The 12,632-nt window shown below is 29.0% G+C and overlaps 2 protein-coding genes and 1 long non-coding RNA gene across 3 annotated transcripts; 1 reads left to right on the forward strand and 2 right to left on the reverse strand.

Annotated features, from left to right (window-relative positions):
• Positions 1–2,644: 2,644 nt before the first annotated feature.
• On the reverse strand, positions 2,645–3,583 carry LOC110627507 (ribosomal biogenesis protein LAS1L). Its single transcript, XM_021773854.2, has 2 exons — positions 3,395–3,583; positions 2,645–3,196 (listed from the first exon to the last, which is right to left on the reverse strand). Exons 1-2 carry the CDS (start codon positions 3,407–3,409, stop codon positions 2,912–2,914), a joined length of 300 nt encoding a protein of 99 aa, XP_021629546.1. The 5' UTR covers positions 3,410–3,583; the 3' UTR covers positions 2,645–2,911.
• Positions 3,584–6,499: 2,916 nt separating this feature from the next.
• On the forward strand, positions 6,500–9,176 carry LOC110628506. The gene is made up of 2 exons (XR_002490072.2): positions 6,500–7,034; positions 8,986–9,176. It is a non-coding gene; the product is annotated as an uncharacterized LOC110628506 (long non-coding RNA).
• A 640-nt stretch (positions 9,177–9,816) lies between these two features.
• Positions 9,817–11,462, reverse strand: LOC110628505 (uncharacterized protein At5g48480). Its single transcript, XM_021775197.2, has 2 exons — positions 11,076–11,462; positions 9,817–10,327 (listed from the first exon to the last, which is right to left on the reverse strand). The coding sequence occupies exons 1-2, from the start codon at positions 11,342–11,344 to the stop codon at positions 10,102–10,104; spliced, it is 495 nt and encodes a 164-aa protein (XP_021630889.1). The 5' UTR covers positions 11,345–11,462; the 3' UTR covers positions 9,817–10,101.
• Between the last annotated feature and the right edge of the window lie 1,170 nt (positions 11,463–12,632).

Genomic DNA, 12,632 nt, shown 5'->3' on the forward strand with positions numbered 1-12,632 from the left:
AATTAATTATATTTATTATAAAAAATTATTTTAATACTATCAAAAATAAAAATTTTAATTTCATTATCTATATTTATTCTATTAATTTATCAGGTATAATCGTCCCTTTATTTAGAATAATATTTTTTTTTATTTGATAAAATTTTATTAATATAATAAATAATTTTACTTTCAAAAACAAGTCTCATTGTCTGTACTTATTCTATTGATTTTATGAATTTCAGTTTTTTTAGTGCTTTTTAATAATATAAGCTAGCGTTTGGGTACTGTATTGAAACCAATGGAATGAAAAATAATAATAATAATTTAAAAAATTTTATAATATTAAAGATAAATCTAAAAATTTTGAGTTGAATTATATTAATATTTAAAAGTTTAAATTAAATTGCAAATCAGTAAAAATTTTGTATTTTTAATCAATAACATTTATTACATGAGAAGGCTTAGTTAATAAAATAATATTTTATTAACTAATAGTAAAAAAAAACCTGACCTAATAGTAAAAAAAAATAATAATATTTTAACTTTTTTTAATTATAATTAATTTTTCATTTTTATTGATTTATTTCAATTTTAAAATTTTATATTTATTATAAATTATAGTCAAAATTAATAATTAAAATTATTGACTTATCATTTAGCATGACATTAATAATATTATTTTATTTATTATTATTGATCATGTCATATAAAATTATTATTTAATAATAGCATTCAAAACTTTTTGGTGTATTAATTATAGCATTTATTTTTCAATCATAACCAACTAAATTGCTATAATATAAATTTGTTAAATAAATATTTTACTCTGAATATTAATAAAATTTTAATATATACTTAATATGATAAATATAAAATTTTTCATATTTCTCTCTATATATTTTTTTATGCAATTTATAAAAATTGTGTGAAAATAGATAAAAACTTTAATTTTTAAAGATAAGATATTTATGTAAAAATACTTTAAAAAATCATATAAAAATATTAACAACAATAATATTAATCATTATTTTAGATCTTATATATAATTAATAATCAAGATCTGAATAGATATGTTCAATTATCGGATGATAGTGAAAGTAGAAATGGAAAAAGAGAAAAAACGATTAGAGCTGAAAGATAGAGTTAAAAAAGAGGGAAGAGATAACGAGAATTTTCTATCTCTCCTTTATGTTTTTTATCATAAAATATATAAATAAATCAAATTATTTGTGAATTATTGGAGATTCGATTTAATAAAAATTTAATTAAGTTCGATTTGATTTCTAAACGAGTCAAATTTGAACTTATTTTTTAAGTTCATTTAGTGAAGTTAAAATTGAACTCTATAGTATTCAGCTCATTAAGACTTATGAGATCGGCTCGTTTTCGAATTCATAAACAGATTCGCGAATAATCTCGTGAACAACAGGCTGAGATTAATGTTAGAAGAAAAATAAATTCAAACCTTGCGTATATTTTCATAATTTAAACCTTATATATATTTTTATAATTCAAACATAAATTTTTAAAATTGAACTCTATATAATTTAATTACATCTATATAATTTAATTATATTTTTAAAATTTACATATAGTTAGATGGTTGAAATTTAAAAACTTATCTCTAGGTTTATGATTTATTTTATATATATATTTATTTAATTAAAATTATTTAATTTTAAATTACAAATTTATTATATATATAAATAAATTAAACTATTTATTAAGTATTCGAAATTAAATTTAATAAAAATTTAATCTGTCTGAATTTATTTATTAAATGAAATTAAATTTAAATTTATTAATATTTAATTCAAATTTAAAATAAATAAAACTTGAATTGAATTCAAATTTAAAAAAATTAAATTTAAACTTTTTCAAACTCAACGCGACTCGATTCAGTTAAAAAACCCAGCCTCACATATTTCTACACATTGTTCATTCTCTCTCATCCGCTCCACCCACTATCATAATAAAATAATTATTATTATTGTCATTAATTTAAAAAATAAATAAAATTTTATTGCCACTCGGTTCATTTAAAAACCCCGCCTCACATATTTCTACACATTGTTCATTCTCTCTCATCCGCTCCACCCACTACCATAATAAAATAATAATTATTATTGTTATTAATTTAAAAAATAAATAAAATTTTATCTATTTTAGCAATAATTTTCACAAATATATTTAAAAGGAATTATATGTGGAGAAAAAGAGTAAATTTATTATTATCATATTAAGTAAAATAAACATTAAATATTAAAGTATAAAAAATAAATATTTATTTTAATTAAATTAAATAAAAATTAATTAGTTCGCTATAACTAAAATAAACATTAAAAATTTAATTATAATTGATTTAAAATTTTTATTATAATATTACATGTTTTGTCAGCAACAATAAAACATAAAATATCATGAGTCTCAATTATTAATTTTGATTATCAGCTATAATTAATACGAAACTTTAAAATTAGATTAAAATTAATCAAAATAAAAGAATTAACTATAATTAGAAAAAACCTAAAAACTTAAAAAAAATTGGAGCACAATAAGACAAGTTCATGAGTGTAACATACAATGTTTTAGAATTATGAGAATAGATATTTAAATTTAAATTAGTCTAATTTAAAAATCAAATGAAATAAAACAAGAAATATTAAGGAAATCCACTGGTAACAAAAGGCACCAGACTTTCTTTTCATAAGCCAACCATACAAATTCAAAAGCAAATAATTAAGATAAGGCATATTATAAAGCTAGCCTCAAAGAGCCAAAGCCAACCTTCTATAATTAATTTATAATAATTAATATTCCATATTATTTTTGCAAGAAATTAAAAACCACACAAGTAAAAACCATAACAACCATAGCTAATTAATCTGATAATTAATTAAGAAGAAAAGTTTCAGTACTACTGATCTCTTCAAATCATGTCATCTTCTTCAACCTCAGCTTCGGCTTCATCATCAAAAGAAGCAGCTGGCTCAGCCACATCAACAAAGGGGGATCCTACTTCATCTTTCACATCATTCTGCCATTCTTCTTCACGGGCAGCTTTTGCTTGCTCTTCCTCTTCATCCTCTTCCTCGTCATGCACTACTACTTCGGCTTCTTCGCTGGTGGCTGGCTTTTCTTCCAGAACAGGAGTCTCCTGTGTTGATTTTTCTGTTTGCTTCTCGCTCACCTCTTGGACGTCGGGTGCATCAGCCTGAAATATCAATCACCAAAGTTACATATCAGAGTTTAAAAGCGATAGGTATACTACAACAAATTGAACCTGTTGTGATGAAAATTTTAACAACTAGCGTTATTTAATTTTGCCAATAAATATTTTAGTAGCGAATTTTATTCTGCTAAAAGTCTAATATCTTGTTGTGATATATAAGTTACAGGAGAAAGAAAGGACCTGGAGGGATGCCATGGAGAGAGGTGATTAGGGGAAGGGAAAGGCAGGGGATTAGGGGATGGGCAAGGAAGAGCTTAGCTAAGCAGACAAAGTGATGAAGTGAGGTTAATTTGGAGGAGTGTTGAGGCCTATTTATAATGGAAAGGGCTCAGCTTGATCATCCTTCATTTGAATCTGGTCTGCTCCCTGCATTGCATACACAAAACTTGCTACTTACAAAAGTGGAAGAGAATTCATATATGAATAATTTTTACAAAAGGGAATTCATTCATACCCTAAAGGTCAATTTAACTGTGAGCAAGAACGAAATATATGAAATTTTATTTTTCAATCTAAATTTATCTCTAAATTATCATTAAATTTAATTTTATTTAGCTTTTTAATAATAGTTTAAGAGTATTAATTATATGAATAATAGTTTAATTCTATAATTTAAATTAAGAGTAAAATTAATTTTTTTTTAAATTATATAAATGTACCAAGAATGTTATTGTTTTTTTTTTAAATCTTACTAATAGGGTATCTATTAATTTCAAAAAATAACATATACTATAATTTAAATGAGAATAATTAATTACACTGAAATTACTGAAAATAAATTGAAAAAGCTTTGATGAAAACTTTATAATAAAATGGAAAGGAAGAAAGGGAATAAAGGAAGGGAAATTTCATGCTGATTGAGCAGACTTTAGTGAGTTGAGGAACCAATTCTAGTCCAGTTGTCAAAAAAGTATTGGAGAGAGAAGGTCAAGTGGCAAAGGTGGAGGGGAATGAAGTGGGGTCATGATGAATTGGAAATATGCAAAGGAAGAGATAGTGGTGGTATTTTAATGGCAGATATCTAATCAATTATTAAGGTTCAGTGATGAATTTCTTGTGCTGCTTTTTAATCTTTTAAAAGTATTATTTTTATATATAGATAGAATAAGGGCTTAGGGTTCCCTGTGTTGTGGAAAGATACGACCAAGCTTTTTTTCACCACATGATCATCTTCGTAATTTTGGATTCCTCTCTTCAATAGCTTTACTTTTATTAGGAGATTTTCATATTCGAAAAATTTTACAATAAAAAAATCATTGTATACATGCAAATGAATGTTTGTGTATTTATTATATTATAATTTTAATATTAATGTTGCTGAATTAAATTAATTACGTAGTTAAAAATAAATTTTTAATGTGATGTGAAGCGGTTGAAGCGGTTGACATTTATAACCGTCATTTTAATATTTAAATTGATCATTTTAATATTTAAATTGATTTTAATAAAATAATGAGAAGAGTGAATATTATATTTAAAATTAAAAATTAATTGTATGAGAAAATAGTTTATTTTTATTTATGTGATTGTTAATATTTATATTATAAGATATTAGAAATTAAATAATATTTTCTTAAAATTTGATAATAATGGATCGGTTCATTAATAAAAAATTTTGTCTATAAAAAATTCTGTAAATGCAGAAATTTTGTCTATAAAAAATTCTGTAAATACAGATGTATGGATAGCCTATTAAATATTTTTTAATTTAAAAAATATATTAAAATATTTTTTATATTTTAAAAAATTTATTAATTAATTTTTTTATTAATTCTAACTATTAAATATTATTAAAATTTTTTAAAAAAATTAATATAAAAAATAATTAATAAATATTTTTATAAAATTAAAAAATAAATTAATAAATTTTAGTATTAAATAGTAAAACACTTATTTTTTAAAATTAATTAATAAATTTTATTTTTTTTCTGTAAAAAAATTATTAATTTTTTACAAGTGGTCATTACAATTAAAAGCTTTATACAAGTTGGAGGATTCAGAGATCTAAAATACAAATGCAAGCTATAGTCTAAAGCCAAGGGACCTCACTAACAGCTCTACCCAATCTAACAAGGAAAAGTCCAAGGCTCACAAGAACCTTAGCGTGGAGATCAATCAGCTAAGCACCAGCCGCCCACCCATTATACACAACTAGGGTCACACCACTGGCCTGTTGCCGCATCATCATCCAATCAAATCAAGGAAGTAGAGAAGATCAGCAAGGAAGTAGAGAAGATCAGCAAGCTCAACAACGAACAATAAAGCTCGACTATAGCAATATAAAGACATAAGGATTAGGGGTGAGCATAAATAAATTTGAATCACTTTTAATTTACTTTAAAAATTAATTTAAAAAATAAATATTCATAAATTTTATAAGGGAACATACTTTTTATTTCAAATAATATACGATTTAATAAGGAATTTAATTTAAAATTAAACTAAATTAAATTAAAATTTAAATTTAAATCTTAAAAAAATTAAATATAATTGAATTAAAAAATTAATCAAACTGATCTGATTTCATGTGATTTAATTCGATTAGATCAATTTATTTTTTTACTTTTTATACCTTAATTTTAGTGTTTTAAAATTTAAAATATTTCAACATGAGATTTAATCAAAATATTTTAACATGAGTTAGGTTCTTACCTCTATATTACCAAAATAACAATGTAATATCGGTAATTAATCAGTTTAATTTTATTAAAATTTTTATAAAAATAAATTAGATCAAAATAATTAATTTTTTTATAATTAAATCAAATTAAAAAAATTAAATTAAATTAAAATTTTAAATTAATTTAATTCAATTAATTATTTTCATTTAAATCAAATAAAGCTGACGTTTAATAAGAACAAAAGAACAGTAGTACAGTGGATTGGAGAGTAATAGATCACACCAGCAACAACAAAGTGTAGAAATAGTAAACTCTTTCGCAATTCACTTAGGCCAATGTTCATAAGTCTGTACGAGTTATCACCATCAACTATCTACACGAATTTACCAATCTCTTGATAGACTAACGGATCTAACATCTATATTAAAAAATCTGCAAACCTTAGACTCAGCTAGAGAAGCAAAGAATGCCACATAAGATTATAACTTTTTGTATTTTAATTTTTGTTTTAATTGAAAATAATAAACATTTATTTAAAAAAATATTAAGATAAGATTTTTTTTTTCGAAACTATTAAGATAAGATTTATTAAGATTTACTTTCATGAAAAAGCTTAAAAGCATATTTGAAAACTTTGCCATTTTAATTTCCCCGGCGAGCTACAAGACAAAAACATTTATTCCCATTGGAAAGCACTGGGCCAATGGCAGTGGCACCCCGTGAACCTGAATCCTTCTCCCAATTCCTCTTCACGGGTCCCTAACATGTGGTTCTTATCTTCACCCTCTCTCTATTTATAATAACATATGACACAGCTACATCGCCACCACTACTACCTATTAACACTAAATACAATCAACAAGTGCAGATATAGAGATGATGGAGAAAGGTGCCGGGAGGTGGGTGGTGGTGACGATGGTGGTGATGGCTGCTGCCATTTTTGAAGGCACGAGGTCGTTGAGTTTGTGTGACATGAGTGACGATGGTTTATTGGCATGCAAGCCGTCGGTGACAAAGCCAAATCCGGTAGATCCACCGTCGGAAGAATGTTGTAAGGCGCTTACTGGGGCCAATTTGACTTGTCTATGTTCATATAGAAATTCGCTGGTGTTGCCTGCTCTTGGAATTGATCCTGATCTTGCATTGGCCTTGCCTGCCAAATGCAATCTCACCACTCCAGCCGATTGCTAATTGCTAAGGTTTGTTTTGTCGCACACCCACAATTCATTTTCCACTCATAATTTCATGTGTCATATGAATTATTTATTATAATATTTCAATTATATAATTTGATATTTTTATACTTTATATTTTAACTTTATAATATTAAATTTTATTAAATGATAAATTTATTAATTAATTTTTTTTCAATCGTTAGTGAAAAACTTTTTAACGGTAGTTTATATCATTATATATCTATTTCTAGTATTATTATTATATTTTGCATAAAATAATATTTTGATATTTAAAATGCACTTTAAATAAATTACAAAAATATAAAAATGAAATATATCACATGTCATTTTTAAAGTAAAGTAATATTATTGATATAAATGGCAAATTATAGTGAAGTGATGTTTAAGATTTGGTTTTCATATTGATTAGCATGTGGTTGATCTAAGACTCAAGGTTAGAATGAACTCGTCATTGGGCCACTAGGCCTAAGATTAATGAAGCCCAATGGCTAATAGGTTTTACTCTTGTTGAACGATAGAGAGGCTACCCACAATTGCAGTGTTTCTAAAGCCTGCAAGTAACCAGCCATTTTGGGTCCAACATCCAAGAGAAACAATTTTTCCCCAGTGATCAATATTAAATAGTTGTACGTACAATCATATTCAATATATTTTGGAAGATAAAAGAAATTATACGTTTATGCGTGCACAAGAAAATAGTATTATCATTTTTTATGAAAAGGACAAGTGGTCATTTTCATTAGGAATATTAGCATTAAAAATTTAAATTTTTTCACACTTTTTCAAATTTTAAAAATATTTTTTAATTTTATTCAAATTTAAATTTGAAATGGGTGATAACGTGTAGTTGGGTAAAGTGACATGTTTTGTATTTTTCTTTATTACTTTCTCATGAAATCTACAAGACATATAAGATTACCATGGTATTTTTCTTTTTTACTCGTCTATCTATTTTCTCTTAAAAATTTACTTGCTTGAAAAATTTCATGGCTGTAGCCATCTTAACATCAGTCGCCAGCCTAAGAACCTCACCTGTTTCAACAATGTTATTAAAAACTCAAAACAAATCCTTCTCTTTAATCGAACCATTCGCATCTAATAATCTCTCCAAAATCCCATTTCTTCTCTCCTCATACACCTCTAACTTATCAAAGAATTCATTCCCAGGCAAATCAAATACAATCCCATGAATCTCTTTGGAATCAAAAAAGTCAATTACTTTCCTAAATGAAAAAAAAAACTGAGACCCATGAATAATCAGTGCATTCTCAGTCACATAACCTTTACTTTTGCTTTCCACTGCAAAAATCTCAAGTGCTGGCCTAGAGGATTCGGAAAAAAAAAAAGAAAAAAAATCTAGAGTCAGGAAGAGGTAGAAGAGAGAATAACAGTTACGACAGTGATTAGAGAGACAGAAAGAGTAAAATAGAACCAGAAAATGAATAGACTGTTTCGTGTCTCCTTGTGGAGTTTCCGTTTGGGTTTTAAATTTTTGGGTGGCAAAGTTGGTTCTTTTTTAGCTTGTTTCTTCTGTGATTATTGCCGTTGAAAGAACTGAAAGTCAAAAATTGAGAAAAATTTTTATTTAACTATGAAGACTTGTAAGTTAATTTTTTTAAAAAAACCAAAGAATAAAAAGAGAAGATAGATGAGAAAAAAGAACACCGAAATAATTTTACGTCTTGTGAGTTCCATTAAAAAATATTAAAAAAATATAAAACGTGGTAGTACCACGTAAGTAAATGATACACTCACCTATCTCAAATTAAAATTTGAATAAAATTATAAAATATTTTTAAAATTCTAAAAAAAATTAAATTAAAATCCAAAAACACCAAAAATATTTAAATTTTTAATACCAATACCTTTTTATCATTAACTTTTCTGCCCGTAAAATAGTTTGAATTCGATAACTACTGCTCTGATATCGTGGGCCTTTTATGTTTTTCTTCAGGTACAAAGTATATTGGTAGAACGTGGGCTTGAAAAGATAGGATCTCTATGGAGCGCCCTTCTTCTTCAGCTGTGGAAGTGTTCGTTGAAGTGGCATTTACATAATTTGTATGTTCGTGTTTGCTGGAAATTGAAACCGTTTTCAGTTGTTTGAAACGTATTTGGGAAAGTAATCATGAATCTTAGTATGAATATTGACTCCAATTAAAAATACGAACTTGATGTCGATGCCATCTCAATCTCATAAATTAGAAACAGTAAACTTTCCTCGATAACCTCACGAGAAACCCACCCCCCCAGCAGAAGAAAAGCCACTTCGCCAGACCAATCCTGGCAGCATACAGGCCCTTGGGACCACGCGAATTGCCACGCTTCAAGATATAACAGTACGCGCGTCCACAAACTACTTGCTCCCGTACAAACAAGCGTCTCTGAAAATTATCAATATCTTTATTATCCCATCCTCGCAACACTCCCCAACACCCTTCCCATACTACGAAGCCTCCAAATAATATCCATGTTGTGATTATAGTAATTAAATATTCAACCATCAAGTATAAACAATTGTTAACCAGAAAAATAAAATAAAGCCAGATGATGTCGTGGAACGAGGTACAACAAACAACCCACTGCTCAGGATTATCCATATCCACTCATCTTAAAAGACATTACTATCCTTATATATCCCATTTCCCACAATCTGACACCTGCCCCAGCCATGTCTATATTGCTACCTAGTGGTATGTTGATAAACAGTATTAAATTAAATTAGAGTAAACGACAAAATAGAAATCGGAAAGCTGCAGAAATATTAGTGGCAGGAGGTAATAAATAACAACAAAACGATACTTCTCAATTTTTTTTTTTGACATAACGATACTTCCACTTAAGAAACAACAATAATACTAATTTTAAAGTCAATAACTGCCATCTGTCAGTTAATTCCACGAAGTCTTGCTTTTTATCAAAATTACCAAAACATCCACCCTGAACTCGAGTATTCAATAGCAAGGCGCGACCTCCATCGTCGCATTCAAGACTAAACCTAAATATAACAGACCAGTAAGAAGAACTACAACTAATAGAAAGTCAGGATCGCGATCGGATCGAACGGCTACTAAACTTCCGCATCAGTAATCGACTTCTTGGCCGGGGAGGAAATGACCCACACTAAACCGTAAGGATCCTTCACCTTGCCCACGCGACCACCACCATAGTAAGCTCCATCTCCCTCGACAATCTCTCCCTCGGCCACAGCTCCCGCAGACACGGCCTTGGATATAGCAGTTTCAATGTCCTCAGTTTCCAAGCAGAGAGAGATTCCGGTCCCCACAGTCTTCACCCTGCTCAAACCACGGTCAAGCAGCTACAGCATCAAAAACTCGCTAAATAAAATCTTGAAGCAAAAGCACAAGCATAAAATGGACATCGCACAAGGATCACTAAATCCAGCCTAGTTAACAAGATCACATGTAGTCAAAATAAAGGGAAAAGAATATGGCCCATAAGGGAGAGAAAATGAAGCCAAAGAACAAAAAGAGAAGATGCGAAAGGAGAAAAAAAAACGAGAAAAAACCTAGGTATTGTGAACTATAAAGAAACTCAAAACAGTCCATTTCAAAAAAAAGAAACTCAAAACAGTCGGATTCAATCAAATACGCCAAAGTAACGAGTAGGCCAAGATTAAGATAGTTTGGTGAAACATAGCGACGAGCAAACTACAAGCTAAGAATCAGCCTCGGCTTCTAATCTCCAATATTGGTAAGAAATGGCAGAAACGTGACATGCATGCGAAGGAAAACAGAGGAAAACATGATCGAAGCTAGGTCATGAACCGTCAATATTGAGGAAAAGGCTTGTTTAAATAAAAAACACAGTAAAAAAGAAGACGACTTCAAAAGAAAGAAAAAAAGCAACCCCTCTCCATTATTCAAGTAACGTTACGAGTGAATAACGAACCAAAAACTCTAAGTCAAAGCGCAAAAATGTCAAGTTAAAGTGCAATAACCCAACCACACTTCAAGATCTAGAAAAACAAGCTTATAATGCGAGTGTGTGAACACACACGCGTGAGAAAGAAAGAGTCCGTACGGTGCAGAGTCATCAACAAGGTCAGAGACAATAATGGTTGTGCCAGCAAGTTGGAGCTGAGCTGAGATAATGTGAGGGAGCTCCTGTTCAGCCTTGCGCTTAGGCTGAGTTATACGACCAGCTTCCACGGCTCCAAACGCTGCCTTGTAGAACTGAACGGCATCATTTGCCTTAGGTGCTTCAATCAACAGCTGAGGCTTCACAGCCGTAAAAGTTACCTCCACGTCAGCCTTGGCGGAACCGCCGTTCTGGACTTCCTGCTGAGCCATTGATGCCTCTGAGAGAGAGTTTAGGAGCAAAATCAAGAGAGATTAAGACAGAGCAGAGAAGCCCTAGCCCTAGGGGAGAGAGAGAGAGAGAGAGATTGCAGAAATGGATAAATGAGGTTGGTGCGAGTTGCGAATGTGGGTTCTTATAGAAGAGGGGAAGGGGAACCGTTGGGTGTAATGCGATTTGCGAGGATCAAACCGCTGGTTTTAAATTGCCACTAGAATTTAGATTAATTTACAAATGATGCCCTTTACATCAAAAGGCGAAACGGCTTCGCTTTTTTTACGCTTTCGGTGACCAAAGTGCCCTTGGTTTGTCTCATGCTCAAAAGCTAACATATCGGTTCTCAGCTTTTTTTTTTTTTTTAATTGCCTCAAAGAGAACAATAAAAGACAGTTGTTGCATAAAATCATTTATAAATGATGAATTCCCAAAAGTTATGGAAGTTAAACTACAAGCAGCCATATTTTCTAATTTTCTGATAAAAGTTAAATGATAAACAAAATCAGTATTAAGGAGTTAAGATATGTCTTGAATAATTTTTTGAATCTAACTATTTTTAACAGCTTTTTGTAAAGTCTTGATCTCCCTCAATTACAAACTTCTTAAATTCCTTGGCTTTTGTTAAAAATTACTTCTCTGCATTCTAAACTTTCCAAGACGAGAGAATTGGAGATTGATTGTAAGCTCAACATGACCATCGGCAAGGGTGTCCATATGAATTTCTGCCCCAGTTTTCCTTTGAATTATATTAGCTTACTTTTTTTTTGTATCCTTGGACATAAATAAACTGATCATAGTCTTGAGATGCTAAAACCAGAATAACAGTCAAATTAGTTTACTGATGGTCAAAAATCATTTTATTTTGAGACTTTCAAATTTTTCAAAGAAAAAAAAGAAACCGATTCAGTATATTAAATCATCTTATTGAGTTTAAAGAAAATGAGAAATTTTTGTCCATAAATTCATTATTGAACGACCTTGAAGCATTATGGTGCCAAGGTCGAGAGGGATAAGAACCAGATGTTAGCCACTCTTAGACAATGGAATAAAAAATGACTATGAATCTCTATCTCACCACAAAAAGCGTAATTGATGGAGACGTTGTCCGATCTTCTATTCAACAACTCTTTCATGGAGAGTCTCTCATACAACAATTTTCAAATAAAAGTAGCAAGTTTTTTCGGGAGTATAAGTCTACAAACACTTTTCCAAAAGTTATCTATATTTGTATTAAAATAAGGTTTTAGGTTTGAAAATCTGAGTATTGTGGTAGTCGGTGAGCAA

This window comes from Manihot esculenta, chromosome 12, assembly GCF_001659605.2.
Source record: "Manihot esculenta cultivar AM560-2 chromosome 12, M.esculenta_v8, whole genome shotgun sequence".
Taxonomy (NCBI): Eukaryota; Viridiplantae; Streptophyta; class Magnoliopsida; order Malpighiales; family Euphorbiaceae; genus Manihot; species Manihot esculenta.